The 27,804-nt window shown below is 37.6% G+C and overlaps 3 protein-coding genes across 4 annotated transcripts in view; 2 read left to right on the top strand and 1 right to left on the bottom strand.

Moving 5' to 3' along the window:
* LOC115257403 (uncharacterized) overlaps window positions 1-27,804 on the bottom strand; it is a 344,293-nt gene that overhangs the window by 286,283 nt on the left and 30,206 nt on the right. The gene's annotated exons all lie outside the window — the stretch shown is intronic.
* LOC134292155 (uncharacterized) overlaps window positions 6,876-27,804 on the top strand; it is a 43,158-nt gene continuing 22,229 nt past the window's right edge. Inside the window, exons 1-4 of one of the 2 annotated variants that reach the window (XM_062860981.1) lie at window positions 6,894-7,024; window positions 7,116-7,243; window positions 26,018-26,277; window positions 26,364-27,416. In XM_062860981.1, the coding sequence (XP_062716965.1) occupies window positions 26,024-26,277; window positions 26,364-27,416 (1,307 nt within the window). In that variant the 5' untranslated portion in view covers window positions 6,894-7,024; window positions 7,116-7,243; window positions 26,018-26,023. Of the gene's footprint in view, window positions 7,244-26,017; window positions 27,417-27,804 lie in introns of both variants that reach the window. The other variant, XM_062860982.1, reaches the window with a different exon arrangement.
* On the top strand, window positions 9,290-24,894 carry LOC109408064 (uncharacterized). Its single transcript, XM_062860984.1, has 7 exons — window positions 9,290-9,469; window positions 11,478-11,778; window positions 21,432-21,509; window positions 21,569-21,781; window positions 22,060-22,219; window positions 23,558-23,736; window positions 23,796-24,894. Exons 1-7 carry the CDS (start codon window positions 9,456-9,458, stop codon window positions 24,147-24,149), a joined length of 1,299 nt encoding a protein of 432 aa, XP_062716968.1. The 5' UTR covers window positions 9,290-9,455; the 3' UTR covers window positions 24,150-24,894.

Here is a 27,804-nt window from a genome sequence, read left to right as displayed (position 1 = left end):
TTAACCTTCAGTAACTCGCACGGTTGCCCACCACCGTCAGCCCCACTCTCTCTCTCTCTTCTTGGCGTAACGTCCTCAATGGGACAAAGCCTGCTTCTCAGCTTAGTGTTCTATGAGCACTTCCACAGTTATTAACTGAGAGCTTCCTCTGCCAATGACCATTTTGCATGTGTATATCGTGTGGCAGGCACGAAGATACTCTATGCCCAAGGAAGTCAAGGAAATTTCCTTTACGAAAAGATCCTGGACCGACCGGGAATCGAACCCGTCACCCTCAGCATGGTCATGCTGAATACCCGTGCGTTTACCGCCTCGGCTATATGGGCCCCACCGTCAGCCCCACGCTAATGCTGAACACGAAAAGCGAGATTATTTCAACGTGTTGTACAAAATACAACAGCGAGATTGCTCGTGGGTTGATAGTTAAAGGTCACAAAGCATTCTTAGAAAATTTTGGGATATTCCAGGTAATCCTAAGTGTTCTGGAGCTCAGTTTTTAAAGTCTATGGCTATGACAGTAGTTTCTCAAGCTAAAAATAGTAACTATACATAATTTAACAGGGTTTAAATCAATAATTATTCCAAAATAGTTTTAAAAATATTTCAAATCAGCCAATTGAACAGCCAGAAATGGACATAATAGACATTATTATCTGATAGATAGATACAATAATAGATATAATAATAATCTCTGGACATAATAGATTACAAATCATAGATTTGTACAATAACAAATGTTCATGTAATCACAAGAACGGTTTGATGTCCTTAGACATCTCAACAGATCTGATGCTGTCTATTAAACTTTGAGATGTTCAGTAAGTCATGAAAGGTTACAAGTCGTAGCTCTGTATTATGAATGAAGTTACCGGTACACCCGTAGACTTTAGGATCTGAACTCCAGAATAGTTTGGATGACCTAGGATATCCCAACTGATTTGAAACTGTCTATGGAACTTTTAAAAACTTACTGAGCATAATAGATTACAAATCGTTGATTTGTATGATGCAAGAAGCTACCGCTGCACCCGTAGACTTTAAGATCTAAACTCCAGAATAGTTTGGATGACCTAGGATATCCCGACTGATCTGAAACTATCTATTGAACTTTCAAAAGACTTACTGGGCTTAATAGATTACAAATCGTTGCTTTGTATAATGCAAGAAGCTACCACTGCACCCGTAGAATATAGGATCTAAACTTAAGAACAGTTTGGATGACCTAGGATATCCCGACTGATCTGAAACTGTCTATTGAACTTTTAAAGACTTACTGGGCATAATAGATTACAAGTCGTTGCTTTGTATAATGCAAGAAGTTACCGTTACAGACGTAGACTTTAAGATCTAAACTCAAGAACAGTTTGGATGTCCTTGGATGTCCAGAAAATTACTCTGCATCATATTCTACCGTTTTAATGCTGTTAAGCACCAAAACTACAGAAATATGTAGAAAAACTCTATAATAATGCTTTGAAAAATTCCGGCTTAAAATTAAAAATCCACGTAAATGAAAACCGCGTAAATTCAAAAATCCGCGTAAAAATAAACCGCGTTAATTCAAAAATCCGCGTAAAAATAAACCGCGTTAATTCAAAAATCCGCGTAAAAAAAAACCGCGTTAATTCAAAAATCCGCGTAAAAAAAACCTCGTAAATAAAAACCGCGTAAAAAAAAACCGCGTAAAAAAAAAACCTGACTGTATTGTCCATTGCTTTCTAAAAAATAATCTTAATCTATCTCGAATCACTTCTGTAGTCATATTAAGAGAAACTACATCTTGTAGTCCGTTGAATTCATTGATGAATCTTACAGTAGGCTCATGCTGCGTATAATTTCTCGACCGCAATGGAGGATCGAATACCCTTTTCCGGCGAAGTGACACTGGACCGTTGTTGCAGCTGAGTCGGCTGTACAGAAAGGACTTTTTGTTCGTCCGCTTAGAATATTGCAGAATAACACAATATCGACAATCTTATGTCTGCTACTAATGATATCCAGGTCAACGAGACAGCAAAGATCTTCGTATCGAGGAAGTTCTGCTGCGGTCCATCCGAGGTTTCTTAGTGCATACCTTAAAAACTTTCTTTGCACTCCTTCTAGCCTTTGGACGTGTATGTCATATTGTGGTCGCCACACCACGCTCGCGAAATCAAGTTTTGTCCTAACAAGATTGGCATAAATTGTCAGGATCACATGAGGATCGGTGAAGTCTCTGCCAAAACGTCGAGTGACTGCGAAGAGTTGTAACGCCTTTTTAACAACTCTGGTGGTGACTGATCCATTGTGACACCAAGATCCCGAACATTTTCTACGCGCTGCAAGACCGTGTCATTCAAGTTGTAGTCAAATGTTACCGGACCGGTTGAAGTCTTCTGCAGTATGTAACAATTGAACATTTACTAGGATTGTTGCTCAATCCGTTTACTCCGACGAATCTCTCAAAATTCAGGCGGTTCCATATTCTTCTCTTCTTCTTTTCATTTTTCTCTCACTACTCTCATGTGCAACTTTTGATGCTGTTGTTTTTTGCTGATCCCGCTGAAATTGGAATTCGTTCCTTCGATTCTCTGATTGATGACATGCTATAGATGATCAGATAATGTGCGTTGATTTTCTGATCTATTTAAGGCTTGAATACCACACTGGCAGTTACTTTCTTGTGCCTCGGACACCTGCTCGAATAAGTGCCGATAGTTAAATCAACCACATAATACACGATGGCATAAGAAATCAACCATGAGCATTAGTTGGAAAACATCTGTTCTTTGTTCGAAAAAAAATCCATGAAAAAAAATGTAAATTGAGAAAATAGAACTTTGCTGTCTTTCGAAAAAATGTTGCATATTGAATGCTCTATAAATATTTTGTAAGAAACCAATGACTTAAAAGTTATCAAAAGAAAATCTTTTTCTTAAGTGTCACCCTACCTTTTTTTGTTCAAAACATCATATCTCTGAAACCTTAGGATATAAAACATGGTTTCTTCGGTAAAGTTGTTAGAAATTGGCTGCTTTTCAACTTTGTAGACCATTGTATTGCTCTACATGGAGAATTAAAAAGTCGACTTTGTGATCTTGTGGTCAAAGTTTTACAACTTTGAAAAAAAAATTCAGAAGATATGAAGAAACTTCTCCGTAGACACCATATAGCTAAATCTAATAGTTTTGGTGTAAAACTTTTTTTTTCCAGATAAATACGGCTCTCGGACCATTGTGCGTTGGTATCCTTTCCAAAGATTTCACCAGGAATTTCTGAGAATTTTTGAAGAAAATTTCTTTCTTGGTCTATCTTAATAGTTGAACTATTGGGTGAATTTCAAGAGGAGGATGTCTTGATTAAAACCTAAAATTATTATCTTAATGAATTCTGATCCCTGATGTTATATTTGATAGAACACACTAAGAAAATCTCAATTTTGATGGTGACATAATTGAATAAACTGACATAAAATTCGTGACATAAACAAATATATGACATAATTTTAAGTCTTGGAAACGTGAATGAAAATAAAATCTTTGTTGGATCTGTATAAGACATTTTTGACAAGCTTTTAAGCGTTTACAAGCAACATTGAAACATAAAACTTACTTTTCAGTTTCATGTGCCACAAATTTACATGTCCAATAACGCAATCCAACCGCGCGATGTTTGTTGACGATGAAACGTCAAACGCCGTAGGTTGTTTGTTCCATCTTCTTCGCTGTGTTTTAGCAAGCAATTACAAAATTATTGATCTAATAATTGTGCAGTGATTAATCCTGGATAAAAGAAACACGGGCGACAGCATGCAGAACGACGCGATGCTCTTGAACTTGGATGGCAGTGGCAGAAAAATATTTTATGAGGTGTCACGGAGGAAGAGGTCGTCCGGATGGTCCGGATCAAGTGATTTTCTAGTGCAAAACAGCTATGTTATAAATTTGTTGTATGTGAAGCGATAAAAACCAAGATGGAAACCTAATAAAGTGTGTTTAAATCATTTTTAATTATTTGTTATATTTATACCGAAAAAAATGCACAGTAAAGTTCTGGAAATAGATGGGTTTGAGGTAAGGTTAGCAACAGACGACGCTTGCTGTAAAATTACAAGCCCGTTAGGATTAGAATAGTGTAAAAATAAGATCAAACTTAATTTTGTGTCATTTTGCTCGCTGCTATATGTCGGCGTTAAATGACACAAAATTACATGGGTTTTTCGAAGTGTGAACCGTTGAAGCAACTCCAGAAGAAGTTTGAAAAAATACATCTCGGATAATCCGAGCAGAAACTACTGAAGAAATTTCATGGGATTAGAAGCTCTTTCTTCGAATAATTCGCATCGAATCTCAAGAGGTTAACGTGATAAATTAGAGGTACTCCAGAAAGAACTTTAAGGCGAAACTGGAAGCATTCCCTCATTTTTTGGTTTTCGATTTTTCATTAGATATCGAAGCAATATTTTTACAAACGTTTTTCGTACACATGTAGAGTATGGATCATGGCGTCTTGTATTTTTTTTTTCGTAGTGTAAAATGTTTTCTATTTTTGCAGAAACCATTTTTGCAAAATTTTGCTCAAAAATGTTATTTTTTTTGCAAAAACGTAAAACATTTTCCAACAGGAAAAAAATCAGAACATACTTTGATCCATACTCTGCATGTGTATGAAAACCGATTTTTGAAAATATTGCTTCGTTATTTAATAAAAAATCGAAAACCAAAATATGAGGAAACGTGTCCAGTTTCGCCTTAAAGGGGAAACCTAAAAGAAGTTCTGGATAAGCTCCAAGTGATTGCTCAGTAACATTCCTTGAGATTTTCTAAAAGAACCCCAGAAGAAACTACCTGTAGCACTCTCAGAAGATATTCATGGATGAATGCCTTACGGAATATCCTTCTTATCGAGATCGCTTTCCGGAAGATTGATAATTCCAGGAAGTGTGACATTCTTAAAAGGTCGATCCGGGTACTGGAAATGTAATATGTGTCACTCAACTCTTGCGTTCAACGATTGTAGATAAATTCCAAGATAGATTCCGGAGTCACAAAAATGTGTTATCGGCGTCAGTTAAATACAGTAATGCAACCCAGATGTACTGAAACACATCAGAAAACAATTAAACTTAATTGTAAACTAGAGTTATATCACAATCATGGGTTACACACAATTATGGGACAATCAAATTTGAATTGCATGGTGAGATAACTGCTAGCAGAGCGACCCATAATTGTACAATGACTGTACACATTGCTGTAGGAATGTGTTTTATACTATGTAAAATGTTTCAATCATTTTTTTTGTTGAAGGAAATTATTCCATTTTTGTTACTAATCCGGTTTTATCAACTGAAAATCGCAGACCCGATTGCCAAAAACGAAAAAAAACTGTATGAGCAAAATGGTGAAAAGATCAATTTAATGGAAAAAGTAAATTTCAATTGAAATAATTTAATTGATTCAGGTCGTGTGATTTAGGATAAATAAAATATTTTTATTATTCAAATGATTCTAATTATTGTGGTTACACCTAATTAGAACTTTTATCGGCACACAATGGTGGGTTGAACTTCCACTATCGCCCAAAATCCTTTTATATTGAAAATTCCGTAGACTTCAGAAAGTATTATATTTTCTGCTGCATCACAGAAGAAAGCGAACCATAACAATTTGTAATATCTGGTTTAAAGTAATCACGTTTGAACTAGAGACCAGCTTTTCACTTAGATGTTGAATTTCAAATTCAGTAGGTCAACAATGCATGCGTTATTAAGTGTAATCAATTATTTCGATGTTTTAATAAATGATTAATCGCAATGGTGACTCATTGTTTCGGGATTTGATTTATTGGAGAGAAACGATAAAAATCTAATCAATTATGTGTCTTCTTCGCGAAAAGGTGCTTCGAAGCAGTTCCAAAATTTTCGAAATCTGCCCAATAATCGCCAGTGCCTTTTGTTAAACTCGTTTTTAATCAACCATTCAACAGCCCGCAATAGCAGACGGACTGGAGGAGGCCAATTCAGTTTTTCCTGTCCGGCTGTCCGCGTCGATTAACTTTTCCCTAACTCAATCACTGCTCACAGTTCGACTACAACATCGCCGCAGCAGTGGGTAGCTAAGTGAAAGCATTTCATTTTATGCGTGCGTTCACGTATGTCTTCTCTTGTTGTAGTTTCATATGGAAGCCGGGTGCCGCGTGCCGTCGTGGTGTGGCTTATTAGCAGTTGAAGCATAACAATTCGGCCATCACCATCATCACCGACCAAGTGACCATAACGACGAATGTGATGATAATGATGACGACGTCGACGACAATAATGATGGGGACAGATTTGATGAGGATTGGTAGCAGGTTAATTATAGCGCCGCATGAGTCGCGTCGTCGTGGTTTCACCATCGTTAAAAAAACTTACTAACTTGAAGCACGGTTCAGGTTTTTCAGAGCTTTTCAGCTCAGGTAGCTCAGCGAAAAGCATATCCAAATTACTACCCGTATTTCGATAGCGTAATTTTGATTTTATACCAGATCTTTTTGTAATCGCCACTTACGGTATCTAACAAAAATTATAAAATGTAAATTGCGACCGCACATTAATAATGACATATACACGGGAAAAAATTCGTTGCCGGATCCATGACTAAAATGTTATGAAATCATAAAACTTGTCGCTTCATGGTATTGTAACTACAAGTCATGATATCGTGACGTTAACAACGATTACCATGAATAATAATAACTGATTCCATCCACAAAAGCCATGGCCGTCAAACGCGTTATGAAAAAATTAGGCTCGTTTTCATAAATTGAATACCATAAAGCTGAGTCATGGTAGCATGGCTCTGAGTCATAAAACTATGACGCTGAGTCATCTCAACCAGACGCATAAACAGAGTCGTATAAACATAACGCAGAGTCATAAAACCATGAACCACAACAAACGAATTTGGGCACTGTAAGCGTTACGCAAACCCTCGCGCAGAATCACCTACGCCATTTTTGTCACTTCTGTCAAGGCGTCTTTTGTGAGCGGTAGTGTTTTCCGGTGAGATTTTTTTTTTGGGTTTCGAAAAAGTGTAGTGAATTGTTCTTACTTAAATAGAAGTAAACTATATAATTATTGAACTACATTCCAGAAGTTGAAAGTGAAAGTGAAATTCCGGCACAAAACTCCGGCCAGCTTCATCAGCAGCAGAACAATCAAGCTCACGCACAATTCCGGCACAAAATTTTGGCCAGCATCATCAGCAGAAGAAAAAATACGGTAAGTGATTGAATTCCAACCCCGCGAAATTAAAACTTTCCAGGCATACTTTTTCAACAATAGATGTGTTTTTAAATCTATAAAGGTTCCTAATAAAACATAATAGTTGAGGAGTTTTCATGTATCTTGTTCTTACGATTTCCGGGTGTAGATTTGGTTCCGGATCCGAACAGATGTGTAAAGTGAGGTTATAATATCAAAATATAGAGTGTGTTTCATTAGGTGCTGTCCATAAACCACGTAGTCATTTTCCCGCGTGGCCTTTTCCTATACAACAATTTTCATTCGCCATACAAAAATTTCATTCGCCGAACCCTCCCCCTCCGTGCAATGGGCACGTGGTTTATAGATAGCCCATTAATTTAAATTGTACTTTAAATTGCTAACAATAATTGAAATGCAAAATTTATTGAATAATTAGGAAAAATATTTAAAATCTATGTAGGGTATGTGTACCATTCCTTGGCCTAATATGCCAGGCGTCTATTACAAGTTTGATCATAACTCGTGAATTGATAGTACTAGAAATGATATTTTGATCCTATCACACGTACTAGGCAATGCATGTTTCATCAATTGGTAGTAAGTTTAAGTATATATTAAACAACTTACCTAATTACGTTAAAAAGATTCGATGCGATGGGATGCAACGTTGGTCTACGGTACAGAACTTGGCCTATTAGTGGATACAACGTTGGCCTATTTCTTTTTGAGCTCTGAAACCACTTATTCTCTCATTTCCCACCATATTTGCTGAAGCACTATTACTATTTGTTCACTTAACTTTATTCCAGGTTCAACTTCCGGAGCCAAACTCTAACAAAACTATGAATAAATTAATTAAACTAAAATTCTTTCTTAACTACGAAAACAACGCAACCATGATATTTTTTTACAGGCACCGCTCACAACATCTTTCTTCCTGTTCGTTGTTTCTGGTTCATACGCAAGCAATATTGTTGACGTCACATTATCGTTAGTATATAAACAGATGTGCAGAAAAGAGATACAACTTATGCTTATCGAACCATGTATTGCACCACAGTGAAATCAATCCATCCATCTCACTACTACAAATACAAATGAGCAATTTTACGAAGTGACAACATTGTTGATGATGATATTGATTTTCACGGGTTAGATCGCCACCTTCTGTCAAATTTTCATTCAAAAAATTGGCTCGTCAAATGGACTATCTGTCGAATTGATCTAATTTTCAAAAGGGCCTATGGTGTTTTGAAAATTGAAATTTGAATTACACTCTGATCAAATATTAATCAAAATGTTAGCTTTTAGGTTCTCAATTTTAATAAAATATCATTGTTACATAATTTGTAGTGATTTGTTGGTCACCACTGTCCTTATTAGAATCGTGACGTCATGCTCGTTTGGCTACACGAACTGACAGTTAGTTTGACTACAGTTGTCTTCGCCTCCGCGAGTCTATGGAATCTATAGGCCTTTTCAGCTGACAGCTTCGTGTATGCCACTGTTTACAACCGCCGAACAAAGGCGCAAACGCTAAACTGTCATTCTCATAGGAGAACTGTCAAAGGCCAGAAAAATCAGCTGATTTTAGACGTCAAATGAAAAGGCCTACATGGAACCGCCAAACTACCCAAAATTGAGTTCTTTTGACGCAATTCCATAGTTCGGCCCAATAAGCCAAAATTTGAGTAAATCGATTAAACTCACGCTAGGTAGATTGCCTTTACCCCCAGCTAAAAAATATAGGTAAATTCAACCTAAGACCCCCCTCATTCAACTCAATTTTGAGTAAACCGACATTTACCCAAAACTGGCTTTTTGGGGTCAAGGACCCCCTTTGGGTAGATGCATCTTTGTTTGTTTTTTACAACATCGGTGAGCCAGAGAGGGAAAATAGCCTAATTTTGGGTAGCGAGTTTATACTCAATTTTGAGTAAAATCGACTCAAAAATTAGGTAGTTTGGATTTTCCGTGTATAGTGTCTATAATTAAATTGTCACACACGCCCTTTCAGTTTGGTGATGTTGACAGATTATTTACAAGATTACACCAATACTAATGCGCTATCAAACAAATCTTATGAGTCAAGAATTGGGGGCATAATGAATAAAATTGTCCTCAATATTCGGCCCATATTTAATCCGTAAAATTGTTGTTATTCGTTGAAAACAAATGTACAAGTTAAAAATAGTGTCTTTTACCGTCACATCTAATCTCGCATTTAATGTACAGTTATAGGTAAGTCAATTCAATATTTCCCAGAATTATGCCATTTGTGTGCAGACTACCTAAACTAGAAGAATCATGGGGTGTACAAAAACAAAAAGTGACCTTTTTATTTCATTTTTATGATTTTAAGTGCTAAAATTGAAATAAAATGTTAAAATTCCGTTCCTTTTGTTTGAGGCATACATTTTTCGACCTCCAGTCTTGCGCATTAGTTTGTATTGTTTTGAACTTTGGCTGATTTTTTGGTTTACGTGTGGGATAGGCCGAACAAGGGGACTAAGCCAACGAAGCATCCCAATACCCTATATATTATGTTTCCAGTTCAAAACCGAATTAGCGACATTTTTTCTTTGACTTCCGCTGCTTTTGCCTTGCGTTAAACACAATGTCGGAAGTGGGGCGCTGTATAGAGCACCAGGTGTACAATACAGCGCCCCACTTCCGACATTGTGTTTAACGAAAGGCAAAACCAGCGGAAGTCAAAGAAAAAATGTCGCTAATTCGGTTTTGAACTGGAAACATAATAAAAATGAATTTATGTCTGTCTGACCGCTGTAGAATCGGAAACTACTGAACCGATCGACGTCAAAATTTACCTGCAGGGAGTTTATGGACCGGGAAAGGTTTGTATGGGGTGCGAAACCACTACGCCACTGTTAAAGTTGGTAAAATTGTAAATACAAAATTGTTGCAATTTTACAGTACAAATAAAAACGAACGCACTAAAAATGATTGCAGACACCGGTGCAAACAGAGCACAGCAGGTTGACAGGGCCGTTGTTGTAAGGCAGTACAACGTTTGCTAGTTGATTATAAATGTGATTAACCCTTTCCTTCCCACGACTTTGAACGACTGTATCTATGCCACAACAGCGTTTCCGAAAAAAGTGGTAGAACAAAAGTTATTGCAAATTTTTCGAAATCATTGAAAAAAATTTTGGTTGTAAATGAATAGGTTTTTGATTGTTTATCAATAGTTCAACTATTAAAACAAGTAGGTAGTAGTTGGGTTAACCTTATGAGGTTATAACCATATTCTAAAAATTATTGCATCATATTCATCTAATTCCGTTTGTCCGGAGTTCGTCGAAAATCGATGGTGCTCTAGAGCAACCATGGGAAGTAGAGGGTTAATTCCATTCCTGAAGCTGTTTGGTTTACTTTCCTTTTTTGAAGTAACTTCCCCACTGGGAAAAAGCCTGCTTCTCAGGTTAGCGTTTTTTTAGCACTTCCACAGTTGTTAACTGTGAGCGGCTAATGACCATTTTGCATGCGTATATCGTGTGTCAGGCACGAACATATTCTATGCCCAAGGAAGTCGAGCATCTTTCTTTACAAAAAGATCCTGGACTGACAGGGAGTCGAATCCGTCATCCTCGGCATGGTCATGTTGAATAGTCGGGTGTTTACCGCTACGACTATGTGGGAACTGTTATAACCTGATAAATCGGAAGATTTACCGAATCCTCTGGAAGGGTTCTCATGTCCAATTCGAGTACTCTTGAGTAGTTCTTAGCATGTATCTCGAAGAATAATAAAGTTAGTTTTATGTTGACAATGAACCCACTCGGACCTTCGGGGGTTATATGCACCACTTAAGGTAAATGCGTCATAATCCGTACTAAACAATATGAATTGGTAGTGTAAATTCACTAATTATGTTCCTGTACTTTCCATCTAAATAACTCATAACTTACAGAAAATGGACCAAATACATAGGACTTTCATAATTTGCAACGTTCTTTTGATTTACCTTGAGTTTTACGCGTAAACCACGATATTTTATGAAAAACGAGGGGGTGCATATGGCCTGGACGGTGCATCGTGCATATGCATATGCGGACAGATGCTCCTATTAGGTTGTCCATACAAACAACATTTCTGGTACCTTCTTTTTTTTTCTCTTTTCATAGAATAGATTAAAAAGCAATGGTTTTAGATGTAAGAAGGACCATTCGAAAATTTACTGCAACTACTACTTCTATTAATGGAACACACACACCGTATTTATCCACAGTACCATGGATCCAGAAACCGTCCAATACATTACTCTGAGCGGCCCGATCCTGCCTGCAGTCGCAGTCGTGATTACAGAGGAGCAGCGCGCGTACAACCCAGTTCTGGACCGTGATGCCCGAGAACTGGGGTTGGACGTAATGCTGCTCAAGGCTGGCCTGGATAACTACAACTCGATCATCATCAACGACCATGGCATTACCAGCCCAAGGGAATTTAGCGAGCTGCAAGGGACAGATGTCAAATTGTTCTGTCGTGTCGCCCGTGACAGGGTTCTGTTCCGCAAGCTTCTTTTGAATTTGGTAAGCATTAATATTTAGGAAGTGCATATATCACGTTACTCTTCATAAAGTTCAGAAAGTGTGGAGATCCTTAGAAATCCAAGAAAAATGATAAGGAAATTAATGATCGTTTCCTTAAAGGTATCATATGATTCTTACGTATTTCATTCACTATTTTACTACGCAACATATCTCTATAAAATGTGAAATTACAACTTAAAAAGTGGACTTCCATCAAATTGAATGAGTGTTGGGGATATTAATAAAAGGCTGAATCTCAAAAGGCTGAAAGCACACAAGGATGAACACAAAAGGCTGAAAGTCTAAAAATAAAACTTCAAAGCACTGACTAGTAATTCATCTTTCTTTCTAACATTGGCTATTCTTTAGAGATATGCTACCATAGTATTCGTTTAAACAAAGGGTGTTCTTTTGAGAAGTACTCTGCCCCCACTCGCATAACAGTCCCATTTGACTTTTCATCACTTTTGAGTTAACGTTATGAATAGTCATCATTTTTGATGTACTTCCAAAAACAACAATAAAAATTACGAATTTTTATGTCAATGTGTGAAAAAAATACCAAGTTATGAGCGTCCCATATCAAAAGTACCCGCATAACAGTCCCATCATGGATTTTTTTGTTACGTAACAAAAAACTGAACAACTTTGTAGTGATTGTAATAATTTTTACAGTTATATATTCATGTACAAAGCAATCTGTGAAAGTTTCGAGATGATCGAAATATTTTTCAAATTTTGGCGATTTTTCAAAGTTTTATATGAAAACAAGTTTTCAAACTTCAAATGCCGTTTTCTCAATTCCTACTTTTTGCAAATGGGACTGTTATGCGAGTGGGGCAGTACTGTCATGATTGTGTGCAATTTAAGAGTGATCGCATTGCTGAATCATTGATCATTGTTGAAGCCTTTTGATACTTTCAGCCTATTGATATTCAGCCTCATGTGTGTAGCCTTTTGTGATTTCAGCCTTATGATATTCAGCCTTTCGTATACGGTATAGGTAACTATATAGGCTATAGGTAACCCCCCTACCCTAAAGCGGCTGGGTCACCCAAGAATCAATCCTCAAAACTGTCTAAATACAAATCGGATTTATTAAACTCCTTCCCTACTCTTTAGTATGGTATGTGGGGGCAAGATGGGTCAGGGGGCAAGATGGGTCAGTACCGTTTTTAACCGTACTATATATGTTTTGAATCTTTCAATAATTTTCCCAGATGAACCAAGTGGATACACAAAAAAGTGATATATTGTTTGGAAAATTTTTTACGTTCCTTGCGCAGAAAAAAAAATAAAATATTTTTTCGATATACATTCCATATTACTACGTGTATTGTGTAGACGGGGCAAGATGGGTCACCCTAATTTTTCGGTATGTTTGCATAGTTTTTCAAAATGTTTTATTCTTCATTGAAGGGCTATTCTATGACCTACATTATCGAAGCAATTAGAGCACTGAGAATTTGTGAAACTATTTTTGAAAATTTTCTACAAAAAATAGAGGTTTTCAAAGTTTGTTTATGGCTACCTGAACAAAAATCTTCTAATTCTGAGAATAATCTACCGATATGTTTCAACACATTTTTCGTGTAATCTGTACGTCTGTGAAGCTTAGATGTATAGAGAAAAAATGGAAGATATAGTATTTTTTGTTGGAGAAAAATCGAGTTTTCCGATAGCCGACCCATCTTGCCCCCGCAAAAAAGGGGTCGGGCAAGATGGGTCATGTTTTGAAAATTGCTTGTCAAGAAGCAGGTTTCAAATTTTATGACCTTTCAATACTCTTATATTATAGCTGACTAGTGTATCTGAGAGTCGTGGTAGAATACAGAGAAATGCGATTTATATTCAAAAAGTTATAGGGATCCATTTCTTAGGTGACCCATCCTGCCCCCACTTACCATACATTAGTTTTCTATGCTATGATATGTTAGTTTCCTTGTCTTTCCCGGTCCACTTTTCCATTGATTTTTTTTAATAAACCTGATCGACTACCTGACTAGTAGTAGGTAATGAATTAAAATCGCATTTTTTAATTTCAACATGCCACAAATAAATTAAGAATGAAAGCAGGTAAAAATACAATAGAAAAAAAAACATTTTTACACAGCTATAGCTTTGAAATTGCGTTTGTGGTAAATATATTGGTTCACTAGTAATTTTTAAACATCCTAAGAGGGCCCATATAGCCGAGGCGGTAAACGCACGGGTATTCAGCATGACCATGCTGAGGGTGACGGGTTCGATTCCCGGTCGGTCCAGGATCTTTTCGTAAAGGAAATTTCCTTGACTTCCTTGGGCATAGAGTATCTTCGTGCCTGCCACACGATATACACATGCAAAATGGTCATTGGCAGAGGAAGCTCTCAGTTAATAACTGTGGAAGTGCTCATAGAACACTAAGCTGAGAAGCAGGCTTTGTCCCAGTGAGGACGTTACGCCAAGAAGAGGAGGAGAGGAATAGGGAAATAGGAAAAGAAGATGAAGAAGGACTTACCTAGACTTCCAGTCTTTTATGGGGCTGGGATTGTCAATCTCCGGCTCTGAGGGTGATCCAGCTCTTCGAAACAATACAGCCATTTCTTTGAGTGTCGCCTCCGCTTGATTTATTGCGTCGGGGCATCCGGCCCGGTCACAGACGGCACATCTACACGGCCTCCGCAACGCCAGCGGACCCGTACCAGGGTGCTAGGTGGAATGGGCGGTAGGCTCATCGTCTGGGTTCTTAAGATTTCCCACGTCGATACCTTTTGTTTTGCTTTCCCCTACATAGTGCACGGTGGAGCAAGATGCCTTCCTGACGGTCCATCATTATTTTGTGGCTGCTCTCGCTGTACCGTTCTGGCTGTTCCATTCTTTTCTCAAGGTTTTCTTGAGTTGTCCTTAATTAGTCAACTTTAATGGCACATCCGGAAAACAAAAAACAATACAAACTGATTCCGAAAATTTATTGTAATCGAAGCAAGGATTTTCCTCATTACCGAAACTAAAGAGAATTGAAGTAAAGAGACGAAATCTGAACCTTGTAAAAAAATAATGCTTGGCTCCCTAACATGCAAGGCTGAAACGGCTCTGTCACCCACGAACATTCCGAAGAACTTCAAGAAGAATTTCCGAGGAAATTCTGGAAGAATTCCTGAAGAAATTTTAGAAGGTTTTCTGAAGAAATTCTAAAATAATTTCCGAGGAAACTTTTTGAGAAATTTTCAAAGATCTCCTGTGGAGTCTTTAGATGAATTCTCGTGAAATTCCTAAAGGAATTCCTGGAGACATTCCAGAGGAACTATAAAAATTCCCATGGAACTCTTTCCGAGGATCCTGAAGTAACTTTCAAGGAACTTCTGAAGAACTCCTGGAGGAATTCCCGGGTAACTGTCAGAGGAACTCTTGAAAGAATGTTCGAAAAACTCCTGTGGGAATCCCCTAGTAACTAGGAGATAGTTTCGAAGAACTCCTGGAGGGATTTCCGAGAAAACCCTGGTGGAATTCCCGATGAACTCTTGGAGGAATTCGCGAAGAAATCCAGGAAGAATTTCCGAAGAGCTCCTGGAGGAATTCTCGAAGAACTCTTAGATGGTGCTTTAGCATCTCCTGGAGGTATCCCCGAAGAACTCCTGAACCATTCTCCGAGGAAGCCTTGGAGGGATTTTTTAGGAAATCTTTGAAGTATTCCTGAAGGGCTTCTAAAGGAATTTTTGACTCCTGAAGGAATTCTAGGAGCAACTTTTGTAGGAATTTCTGATAAACTCGTGGAGAAATTCCCAGGGATCTCCTGGAGTAATTCATAAGGAACTTTTGGGAAATTCCCTTGGGTATTCTGGAACAACTCTCAGGGAACTCCTGGATTTAAAATGCTTGATGAATTTGCGGAGAATTTCTGCTAAAGGACTTCTTTGGGAAATCCAGGAGATATTTTGAAATTGAAGGAATTTTCGTAGCACTGCTGGAGAACTTTCTGAAGATTTGAAAAAAGATAAAAAGATAAAATTTCTGGGTCTGGAGGGATTCCCGGTGAACTTCTGGAGGCATTACCGTGGAACTCGCAGAAATATTCCCATAGAACTTTTGGGGTAATTACAGAGGATAGTCTGGAGGAATTCCGAAAGAAATCCTGCAAGAATTTGGAATTTCTTGAGAAATCCTGGATGAATTTCTGGGGACTGGGGAAGAATGCCCGGGTATATTCTGGAGGAATTTCCATGGAACTTATAAACGCATTCCCGGGGAACTTCTGAGGGATTCTCAGGGAAGATCCTAAGGGGATTCTCACAAAAATTCTGTAGTAATTTGCGGGAAAACGGTCGAATAATTCCTTAAAAACGCTAAATTAATTTTTGAGTATTTCCTGGAATTATTCCCAGGGAAATCCAGGAGGAATAACAGGTGAAATTGTGCAGCTATCTTTGAAAGAATTGCCAAGGAAATCCTGGGGGATATCCTGTGAAAATGCTTATGATTTTCTGATTATGCAGTCTGGCAAGAAACATTGTCGAACAAAGTTCAGTGATTCACACAAATGCTCGAGGATGTTGCGGGAACCATCTAGAAGAATTCCTATGGAGCTCTTGCAAGTATTCCTGAGGAAATCCGAAAGAAAATTCTCATGGTACCTACTACAGGAGGGAATTCCAAATAAACATTTGGAGGGATTCGCAATGAACTAATGCATTCCCGGGGTAAATTCTGCAGCTGCTGTTGCTTTCAACACGCGTTTTCCTCGATAATTTCCTCCTATTGTGCCTGGAACTTGGTCTGTAATTGCCTGGAAAGTTTCCCAAGCAAACTGCCGAAGAAACTCCAGAAGAACATTTTTGTTCTCACTATTTACTACTCCGCGCACAAAATTTTCCGGCCAGTTCGCCAATTTTTTTTCCCTTTTTCTACGGTTTTTGTTTTGGTTGCGTGCGACTTGACGTTTCGCAACATAAAATATCGCCCAGCGCTATGTTGGCCGGGTTGCCAACCACAACTTTTCGGGTTTATATTACACGGAGAAACTAAAAAACTCAAAATTAGGTACTTTTAACCCTCTAATACCCAAATTCTAGATTGAGTTTAAATAAGGGCGAAAGTAACATGAGAGAGTTCTCTTCATCGACTCTCTCTTCTGCAAATTAAAGTGACAAGATGCAAATTCAATCGAACTTTTTTACACTTAGACGCTAGATCGTATCGCAATCTTTCGTTTAAGCGTAAAAAGTTTAATGAAACTTGCATCTTGTCACTTTAATTTGAAGAAGAGAGAGTCGATGAAGAGAACTCTCTCATTAGACCGGCCCAAATACAAAAATGTCGAAAAATTCTACGGGGCACCCTCTAGAATCGTGCATTTGGATGAGAAGAACTATCTGTGAAAGATTCAGCTCAATCGGTTTAAAACTGAGCTGGCGCAAATGAGTTGAAGGTTTGTATGGGATTTTCAGTCCAAATATATGGGAAATTGGATGACCTGCAGTCTCTCACTCAGCACGCCGGTTCAGCTGGTTCGATTTGGCTCAGAATTGAAAGAATGACAGTTGATACCCTAACGAACAACTTTGTAGAAGACCATACAGTGATAAAACTTAATTTAGTTGCGGTTTCAGCTAACGAAAGCAGGATGAGGACATTTTCCCCCGTTTACTCTCGGTTGTTACATGCAGCACGTGTTTGTCGGTCGAAGCTTGCGCTCTACATCATAGGCGGCTATGTTGTCCTTCATTTCAATTGCTCACGCACGTGGGCGGGTATCGAAACAATGAAGAATTACATAGCTGCCTATGATGTAGCGCGCAAACTTCGACCGACAAACACGTGCTGCATGTAACAACCGAGAGTAAACGGGGGAAAATGTCCTCATCCTGCTTTCGTTAGCTGAAACCGCAACTAAATTAAGTTTTATCACTGTATGGTCTTTCACAAAGTTGTTCGTTAGAGTATCAACTGTCATTCTTTCAATTCTGAGCCAAATCGAACTAGCTGAACCGGCGTGCTGAGTGAGAGACTGCAGGTCATCCAATTTCCCATATATTTGGACTGAAAATCCCATACAAACCTTCAACTCATTTGCGCCAGCTCAGTTTTAAACCGATTGAGCTGAATCTTTCACAGATTGTTCTTCTCATCCAAATGCACGATTCTAGAGGGTGCCCCGTGAATTTTTCCAACTTTTGTTTCTCGCCATACAAATGTGGGCCGGTCTACTCTCTCATGTTACTTTCGCCCTTATTTAAACTCAATCTAGAATTTTTGATTTTGATCTACATTTTTCGTCATCTAAAATCGATTTAAACATGTTTTGGAGATGATTCTTTTCAATTCTCGATTTTGTGAATTTCGGTTTTTGATTTTTCTAATTTTTATTTTTGAACATCCCCACACTTTTATATTTTTCCTGAAAGCCTGTTTGGAAGACGGATTTTTTGAGACGAAAATATTTTGAGATTTTATGGTTATTGTTGAATTATTTTTATTTGATTTTTTTTTTCATAGGAAATTTTGTTTTTCGTGTAATTTTGAGAAAACAAATTTTAGAGTGTATTCAATTCCCTTAAACTATTTTACTATGATAGTATGGTTTGGGAAAAATTTAAAATATGTAAATTGAAGCGATTTAATCAGGCCCCTGGCATGAATGAAATTTATCGTAGCCAACATCTAACTGCCTTATACTTATATTCGTGCAAATTGAAACGAGCGTGTAATCAACAAACGCAGCTTTTGTTTGATGTTGTGAGCCACACACGAAATCACATTCACAATGCGTGTTTGTTGGGTTGCTTTATTCAACTAATCGCATGCTCCTCTTACCGTACATTAATATTAAAGTGAGTTTGAAGTGTTTTGTGATCATAAGCGGTGGAAAAAATGATTCCAAAAACTGATCAACAAACCAAAATAAACGTTAAACAAAAAATTGTTGATTTTTTCGCATTTGACAGTGGGCGCTATTTATTAGCGCCCAGGACATCCTGTCTACCATGATTCCAATGCATTGATATAGGCCGTGTCAGGGGCCTGGATTTAATACAAAATATACAATGACTTCTGAAAGGTGACTAAAACATCAATTTTTCAATGATTTTTAATAAACGGTGATAAGCTTCAAAAGACACCAAAAACCATTTTGAGATATACAGAATAGTTCTAAATATTAGCCAAAAATATAAAAAATTTGATTGTCCACGATACAAAAATTACAAAAAATGCTCAAACTATACCCCGTCTAAAGGCGGGATTGGGTATTAAAAAGAAAAAAAAAAAGACGCGGACACCGTCTTCAGCCAGAGGCTGCACAGACTGAATGAAACTTAAACACTAGACAAGGGACACACGGAGCATGCACCAGTGGATACGGAGAAGAAACTATTCTCACGAAAAGTTTCATCGCCCGAAGCGGGAATCGAACCCTCACCCCATAGCATGGTGCGATTAGAAGCTTGGTGACCCTAACCGCACGGCTACGAGGCTCCACAATATTAGAGGGTTAAACTCAATTTTGAGTTCTTTTTCATCTCCCTTTTCATGCGCTCTTTCTATTGTTGTCAGAGAGTGAAGAGAGAAACACCCCAACTTTTGCAGTTCCGTGCGTCAAGCCAACACTGAGTTTCTAGCACAGTACTCAAATTTGAGTGAATACAACCTAGTCAAAATTTCGGTTGGGTAAAAAAAAACTTAAAATTAGGTATTTTTTCACATAGTGGTTTCGCAGCGCGGTGTCACAAACACTAATGCAAATCTACTGGTTGAAAATATGCCCATTTGATTTTGCCGGGAACAGCTGATCTTTGTTTACTATTTTCAACCAGTAACTCAGGTAGTGTTCGTGTAATGCAGCGTGTACGTACACGCAACACCACTAAAAGCAGAAACCACTATGGAAGCAAGCGGGAACAACCCAACAAAAACATCGATTCCATCAACTCAAAATTGGCTTGACGCACGCAACCCCGAAGTTGAGTGGAAAAAACTCACTTTTGGGTAGTTTCGTCTCTCCGTGTACGAAACGAACTTGCACGGAACTACAAATCAACCCAAATTTAAGTTGTTTTGACGCAATCCCGGTCTTCCGTGGAATAACTCAAATTTGCGTCAAACAGCGAAAGTGGTGAGTGAGTAGTTCTCGTTTGAGAGCGGCAAAAAAATTAACCCACTGGTAAGTTATTTTCACCCAACGGAGGCCTCAAATGACGCAAATTTGGGTTAACTCAAGAAAACCCAAATTTGGCTTCTTCCACGGAAGAGCAGCGGATGCGTCGGTGCTTCTCTCTTTGTTTTTGACAACATTGCGGTGGGGCGAGGGAGAAAACAACCCAACTTTGAGTTAAAACTAAAAGCAGTTTAGCCAAATTTGAGTTTTTAAAACTTATTATTTGGGTTTTAATATTTTTCCGTGTGATATAAATACGCTATAGGATTATCACGTTCCGTTCCGTATATTTGGGTTGTTTAGTGAATAAAATATTGCTATTTTCTGTAGCCTAATCGAATAAAATATTGCTATTTTCTGTAGCCTAATCGAAAGATTTAATTTTTATGAGTATAACGTGATTTTATTGGATTCCAATACTTTTGTTTTGATGGTCAAATTAACAAAACAATTTTAATTTTCGTGGATAGAATGACAGTTCAATCGATGAAATGACAGTTCAACCCGAACAAAAAATTTTCCCCATACAAACTTTAAACGCATTTCAAAAATAGTTCCCGGACTCCAAAAAATATGAAATTTTGGATTTCGACTAATTTTTAGGCGGAGAATCTGATTATGAAATAATCTGGACACCCTTAAAGAACCCAATTCAAAGCCCAATAAATATTAATCTTGTACGAATCTATGAGTTTTATTTGCGAATGAAGAATTTTATATCAAAAACAGATGAATGATAGCAATAAATATATTTTTCATTTGATTTTATCTTATAATAATTATTGAAATACGAACTATAACTTTTATAAACCTCACACATACATTTTATTAATCCTGAACAATAAGTTTGATTTGAGTTTGACCATAGATTTCATTTGTGTCGTATCGAATAATACAAATGGTCCCACACATAACTTTTAAGTCTAATTGCAAAAAATTATGTAGTTTCACATATAAAAGGTATACGGAAATTATCCTCAGTGTAGGATGACGGTCGATTTGTATGGTATATCAAGTAATATAGAACTTGATATAGCCTCTATATCAAGAATCGCTCTATATTACTTGATATAGAGCGCAGTGTGAACGTAGCATAAATTTGTAGCATGTTGAACATCCTAGATATTGCGGAGAAACTTTGATTATGACGCCCGCAATTATAATGTAATTAAGGTGAATCGGGACGCTGTGTTATTTTTCCTATCTTCCCTCTCTTTCCAACAATTTGCCTCGCGATTTTGAAGATGGTAATCTCGATTTCTATCGCACAGATGAGGCTGAAAAACAATCAGCATATGCACTGCAAGTGAGCATACACAATGATAGATTTTTGTTCCATTATATGAAGTAGAATCTGAAATTACCATCTTAGAAGAAACAGAGCAATGGCGGATATTTCCTCGACCGTCCCGTCCGCCCTTAAATATTAAAAACAACACAAAATCTTACCTTAATTAACCGGTCCAGCCGTTGAATGTTCCATCACAGGTAGTACGCTATTAATTATCTTTTTCGTTTTAAGAAAACGCTTTTTAATGAGTCTGCCGAAGCGGAAGAAGGTTCATCAGCCGTGGAGATGTTGACTGCAAATTCCAAAAAGGTATACATGTCTCTAATTTTGCTTGCTTAATCAATAAAAACTTGTTTTTTTTTCTGCAGTTCAAGGACTTTTTGGGATATTTGAACAGCCGGTCTGATGGGAAAGCCATTATGAAGTATTACGAAGACAATGCAACGCTGACCAACACTTTGCGTAACGAGTTGGCGAAGATGATTGTAATGGACGCAGCGGTGGAGGGACTGGAGATCAATGGAAAATTTTACGATCTGATGAGTAAAAAAATTGCTGCAACTTTCGTAACCGAGAGCCCGGTTAGTTAAAATCTCTTCACAGGCAAATAGATGCAACACTTTACAAGTATTTAATTGTATACGTGGGCTGAAGCCCACATTTAATTTATACCATTTGAAATGGAGCAAACTTTTTACCTAATATTTATCGCATGCCATCTTTGTTGGAATTTCTTTTTCCATACATGACACAATTATATAGTTAGTATGTTGTTGCGTCTTTTTGTCTGTGATTGAATACTCCGCATAATCTCATATTCGACTCACTTATGGTTTTTCGCTTGCTGTATGAATTTTAGGAAATTTACTACAAACCTGGCTACACGACACCTGAGGGCGGCAGGATCGGACCTAGCGGAAAGTTGGTTAAAAGGAAGGGAACTGTGCTCCAATCATTGGGCTTGAAAAAACCGAAAGAAAAGAAGACCGATACTGTGCCTACATCAACGGTCATCCATGGTAAGTAAGAGTTGTAGACAAGTCTCGCGCTTAGTGTCATACAGACGATTCTGCAATGATCAATTTTTCTTCATCGATTTCCTCTTCAGTTAATATTATGTTTTCGATTGGAAATAGAAGTGACTACCGGTGCGAAAAATGATTTTTAACCTACTTAGGGAACGTCCATAAATTACGTCACGCTTTGAGGGGGGAGGGGGGGTTCAGCAAAGTGTGACGACTCATACAAAAATTTCAGAGGTCCCATACAAAAAGTGTGACATAGGGGGGAGGGGGGGTTGAAAATGATCGATTTTTGCGTGACGTAATTTATGGAGAAGTGTCGCAACTCGATTCGTCTAAGAAAGTGTGACAGTACGTGTATTAGGTATAGGAAAATCTCGAGGAAAATAGCGTGACAGAGAGGGGAGGGGGGTCTAGAAATCCCGAAAAACGATGGACGTAATAAATGAATCTTCCCTAAACGCAAAAAATAATGTTGACAGATAGGTCCTTTTGGAAACGTTCCGTGAGATAGAATCGATAAAAAATGTATTCTTCATGATTGGCAACCCGGCCAACATAGCGGTGGCCGACTTGGTGGCCGATGTTTTATGCTACCAATAGAGCTTGCTGACGTTTATTCACCTTTCTCTTTCAAACATGCAGGCGGAATAGGATTTGTTGTCATCAGGAAAAGTTTCCCGATGAAAACAAATCCTATCCCGCCTGCAAGCTTGAAAGCGAGCTTGAAAGAGAGAAGTGAATAAACGTCAGCAAGCTCTAATAACGTCATGTTCTGCTTGTTTATGAATAGCGAATCAAAACAAACGCGGAAAAAACTTTTGGTGGCGGCCGTAATAATCTGAGACGTAATAATCAAAGTAGTAATGGAAATTAATACAGAACTTTTTAAAGATTACCGAGTGTCCTCTAACGAGTTTGCTGGCGGATTTATTGCAGTGTTTCTAGTTGAGATTAAAAAAGTTCCTGAGCATTTTTTTCATTACTGGTGATATTAAATATCCTAATTATTAGGATTGGCTTATAAAGCAGATAAAACGCTAAATATAATACAGTTTTTTCGGGCAAGGTAGGCCGAATTGTTAATTTGTTTTAGGATGGCTAAGTTCTTAGGGAGCGCATTTAAATTACGTCACACAATAATAAGCAATTTAAACCATCCCTCCCCCTATGTTACAATTTTGGAAGGAACCTCTAAAACTTATGTAAGGTTCGTCACATTTTGTTGAACCCTTTAACCCTTTAAAAGCGTGACGTTATTTATGGACACTCCCGTATTACGATATGTACAATTGTTATAACTAAATGAACATTGACTTTCATAATGCTTTTTAGGCGAAGAGCAATTGAGTGCCCGAGACTGGCTAGTATATGGACGATCGCCAATAGAAATGGTACGAACAAACTGGGAAGCGTGTTTCGAGCTACGTCAGGAGGATATCAAGAAAGCGAAAGACCTGTCAGAATTATTCCAGCTTTATCCGATCTTGGCGGACCCAAAAGCGGGATTTCTTGTAATTTTTCTGGTTTATATTGGATGAGCATTGTATTTATATTTTCACTTTATTTATAGATCGAGCTGGACTTCGAAAGGCTGTACCCAGGAGCAACGAGTTCCTTCTACAGTCGATTCCCATTATTGCACAATAAGCTGGATAAGTTAATCTCTTCTGCGGTGACAAAGGACAAAGCATTCCAACCACTTTACGATGCATACAGTCACACATCGGATGGAAACAAAAAGGACTATCTACTTTGCTTGTTGCTGCCATTAATTGTCCAGACAAATTACCGGATTAAGGGTAGTTGGAAGCCGTCCGTGAGAGAAACACAGGAGAGTTTCATTCTGGAAGTAGAGGTAAGTTACAAAATTACAATAATTCGACAAATTTTGAAGAATGAGCAACAAAAAAGTGAATCGCTATAAAACATAAAATAGAAGAGGTTTTTTACTAAACAATAATTAAGGATGACTGCGTGGACATACAAAAGTTCACAGTATTAGGGTATTTTAACCAATAGTGGACCCCTTTCCTGTTGTTTTCCTTATTTTTCTAGCTCAAACGCATTCTCACCGGTGAACTTCAACCGGGAGACATTCCTAGACACCACTTCCATGTGGAAGCACTACGCTGGAAAGCAATAAATCAAATATTTTAACAAATATGCAAATGTGAACACCCTGTCACCCAATTAGGGTTACCTTAGCATCAAATCATAGCTACAATATGGTCTGACAATAACTTACCGTCAAACGGGCTGACTTGCAACACTCGCTATCTTTTTATTATTTTTATCAAAAACCCATAAAAATCGGTATTTTTCGCACCCGTGAATCACTTGGTATATGATCTTAGCAGTCATCACTATTTATGCTTGTATTCAAATGATTTCGTTGAAAAATCAAAAAATCAAATCGATCCGGTCTAGGGTGTTTTCGGGTGGGAAACATTTTCGACTTCCTGGGCATACTGTATCATTGTGCTTGCTCACAATATATAGTTTCATGCGATGGTAGGCAAAGAAAGTTCTTCAATTAATAACTGTGAAAGTGCTCAAAAAGAACACTAAGTTGAAGTGGCAGTCAAAGTTCCAGTGGGAACGTTTGAGCCAGAAAGAAGAAGATGTCGTTTCCTTATCCAATATGCTGTATAAATTTGCATTTGAATTTAGGCCGATGCAAATATTTAATTTGTTTTATGTAACCCCCCCTTTCCTTGACTTCCTTGGGCATAGAGTATCTTCGTGCCTGCCACACGATATACGCATGCAAAATGGTCATTGGCAGAGGAAGCTCTCAGTTAATAACTGTGGAAGTGCTCCTGAAGGGTTAAACGTAGATTCCATCAGAATAGTAACTAGAATACTTACAGAATACGCCTGATATTAAAAACTAATAATAGCTTGTTGGAAACTGTATTTACATTGAGTGTTGCAAGTCACCCCGCACTACGACTTTCATTAAAAATGACGTTATTTGGCTTTTTCAACAAAGTTGAAGGAATGAATTTCTAGATTTTGTATTAATTCAGGTTTTTTAGAACATCGACCGTCTTGGGAACAGACCAACACAATTGTGCTGGTCCCAATCTGACCCCATAATTTCATAGGTGGGTAGAATAGAAGAAATAAACATAATTTTGTTCTGGAAGATCTTATGTTCAAGATATTCGGCTTTATGTGGTCCGTCCCGAAAGGAATATCAAAACTTGCGATCATTATACGACATTTTTTTGACGTTTGTACGAAATTTGAGCGCAAATGATTACGCGTATGCTTTGCGCCTTACGATTGATATTTGTATGGTATTTTTTAATAGATAACGTACTTTTTGCGTTCTTTGGGAAGTGCTCATTTTTTCCTGATAATCTAGTGATTGATCATTTTAACGTGGTGGCTCCTTAATTATTATTGAAGATTATTGTATCCATTGGCGTATGTGGTAAGCTACATATATCATAAGTGATTTGACATCAGAAAAGTTATCTGGTTATATATCAGGGTAAGTATGTTATATAATATTTATTCGAATATTTTTTACACTTATCTTTTGACGTGCATTTAAGTAACACGTAAGTTAATCTTAGAAAATTTACATTTGTTTTTTTTTTTAAATAAAGAATGTGTATGTTCTTATCTATTTCCGGTTTTTTTGTTGTGTTTATTACCATGAATTTTAACTGCACTAACTTTTCACTCATTGCCTGGAAAGTTTTAATTTCGCATCCTACCATTTAATTGAATCCCAACTAAATATCTTCGGTCTGCTCTAATCTGTATTTTAATTTGTTGTAGTTTTCAATGAGTAGTACTGGGCTCGTATGTTTCCTGTGCCGTCGAAGATACCCGGGGGCGAATGTGTTGATGAAACATTTGTCAAGTATAAGATCTCACCATCTGAATCAGCACAGCCATTTTAAATGCGCCCAAGAAAACTGTGGAAGAGAATATACAAACAGCAGATCTTTTGTACGGCATCTTAAAAAGGAACACCCTCAAAATGTACCAGAGCACTGGAGTTCTCAGAGATTGCATGCAGAACCAGTAGATATTAGGTATGTGCAAAATTCATAGGATCCAACTAATTCGTGTACGATGGTATTCAATTGTACTTTTTTTTTAATTTTTATTTATTTTTTAGTCTTGACGATACTACTGACCACCGCAATGTATCAAATTCGATGCAGCCCGAAGCAGAACAGAATTTTGAAGGTGCTACAAGAGACGAAGATGTTCAACACGATGGTTTTTGGCATGATATAAGAAGGCAGCTTGATGATGATCTACTAACAACAATTCAAAAAACTGGAACAGCATTTGCCATATTTCTGCACAGCTTGCCCAACTATAATCGAGCAATGGTGTTCGAAGTTATCGCTTCCTTCAAAAATATGGTTTTGGAACCTTTGATGTCCGTCGCTTGTGAAGTCATCAAACCAGTCGTTTCAGAAGCAGAACAAGTTCCATTATTGAACGAATTAATGAAAATAACACAGGCGTTTGATGCAGTTAACACAGATCACAAATTGGTTAAGTTATTGAAGGAAGAATGTCATTTCCACATGCCTGTACTCGACGAAGTTAACAGTGAGCTGATCCCTGTGGAAATTGGTAACGATAGCGTAGAATTGTTAGAAAAATCAAAATGCAATGTGTACATCGGATTAGAGAATTTTTTTACCAGTTTTTTCAAGATCGAAGCTAATATTGAGGCATTGCTGGAAAACTATCAGAAAATGACTACTTCTAATGGAAACCTTAACGATAACTTCGTGAAAGGAAAATTCTGGAGGCAAAAAACTGAAAAAAGACCTGGTCAAATTTGCATCCCTTACTTCATTTTTGCTGATTCTTTTGAAATCAACAACCCGCTGGGTTCGAAAGCTGGCAAGCAAGCTCTGACTGGGTTCTACTTGAATTTTCCGAGTTTGCCACGTCACATCCATGGCAAGATTGAAAACATGTTCCTGGTTCAGTTCGTATATTCTGCCATTGAGAAAACTTTCTCCAACGACGCGATCCTAAACACTTTGATCCAGGAAATATCTCGTCTAGAAAAAACACCTGTGAAAATTCAGGTAAAAGGAGAAGATAAGGATATATTCTTCTTATTTGGCGGATTGAGAGGAGACAACTTGGGCTTAAACAGCCTGTTGGACTACAGCAGGTCATTTGTTGCCAACCATCCATGCAGGTAGGAAACGTTCAAGAGACGATCGTCATATATGTATAGTTAGTGATAGTGGTTTATTTTGGTCATTAGTGTTTTAGAATTGTAACAATAATTTTACTCGGTATATAATTGCTGCAATGACCCGATTTTTATCATACTTTTATGTTTCTATTGATTGTTTCAGTAATGTTTGGATTTTATCCGTGCTAGTCTGTCATTTTTCATTATTTTTCATAGACAAACAGACGTAAAACTTTGAACAATTTGCATTTTTGCATGATCAGTGCTAATAAAAATAAAATAATAAAAAACAGTGATAATCACATTGTGTTTGTCCAAGCGCTCACTAGGACAAACAGGAGCTACAACGCTGCGTGATTTTTTTTATCAATGTATATTTTAACACTCA

This window comes from Aedes albopictus, chromosome 3, assembly GCF_035046485.1.
Source record: "Aedes albopictus strain Foshan chromosome 3, AalbF5, whole genome shotgun sequence".
In the NCBI taxonomy this organism is placed as follows: domain Eukaryota; kingdom Metazoa; phylum Arthropoda; class Insecta; order Diptera; family Culicidae; genus Aedes; species Aedes albopictus.
This window is presented reverse-complemented; position numbering and strand designations above follow the sequence as displayed.

Bases quoted from the DNA above. Each gene is read 5' to 3' on its own strand.
- LOC109408064 (XM_062860984.1), top strand. The intron at 21,510-21,568 runs GTATACATGTCT...TTTTTTCTGCAG, and splicing joins TGACTGCAAATTCCAAAAAG to TTCAAGGACTTTTTGGGATA. The intron at 21,782-22,059 runs GTTAGTTAAAAT...TATGAATTTTAG, and splicing joins CTTTCGTAACCGAGAGCCCG to GAAATTTACTACAAACCTGG.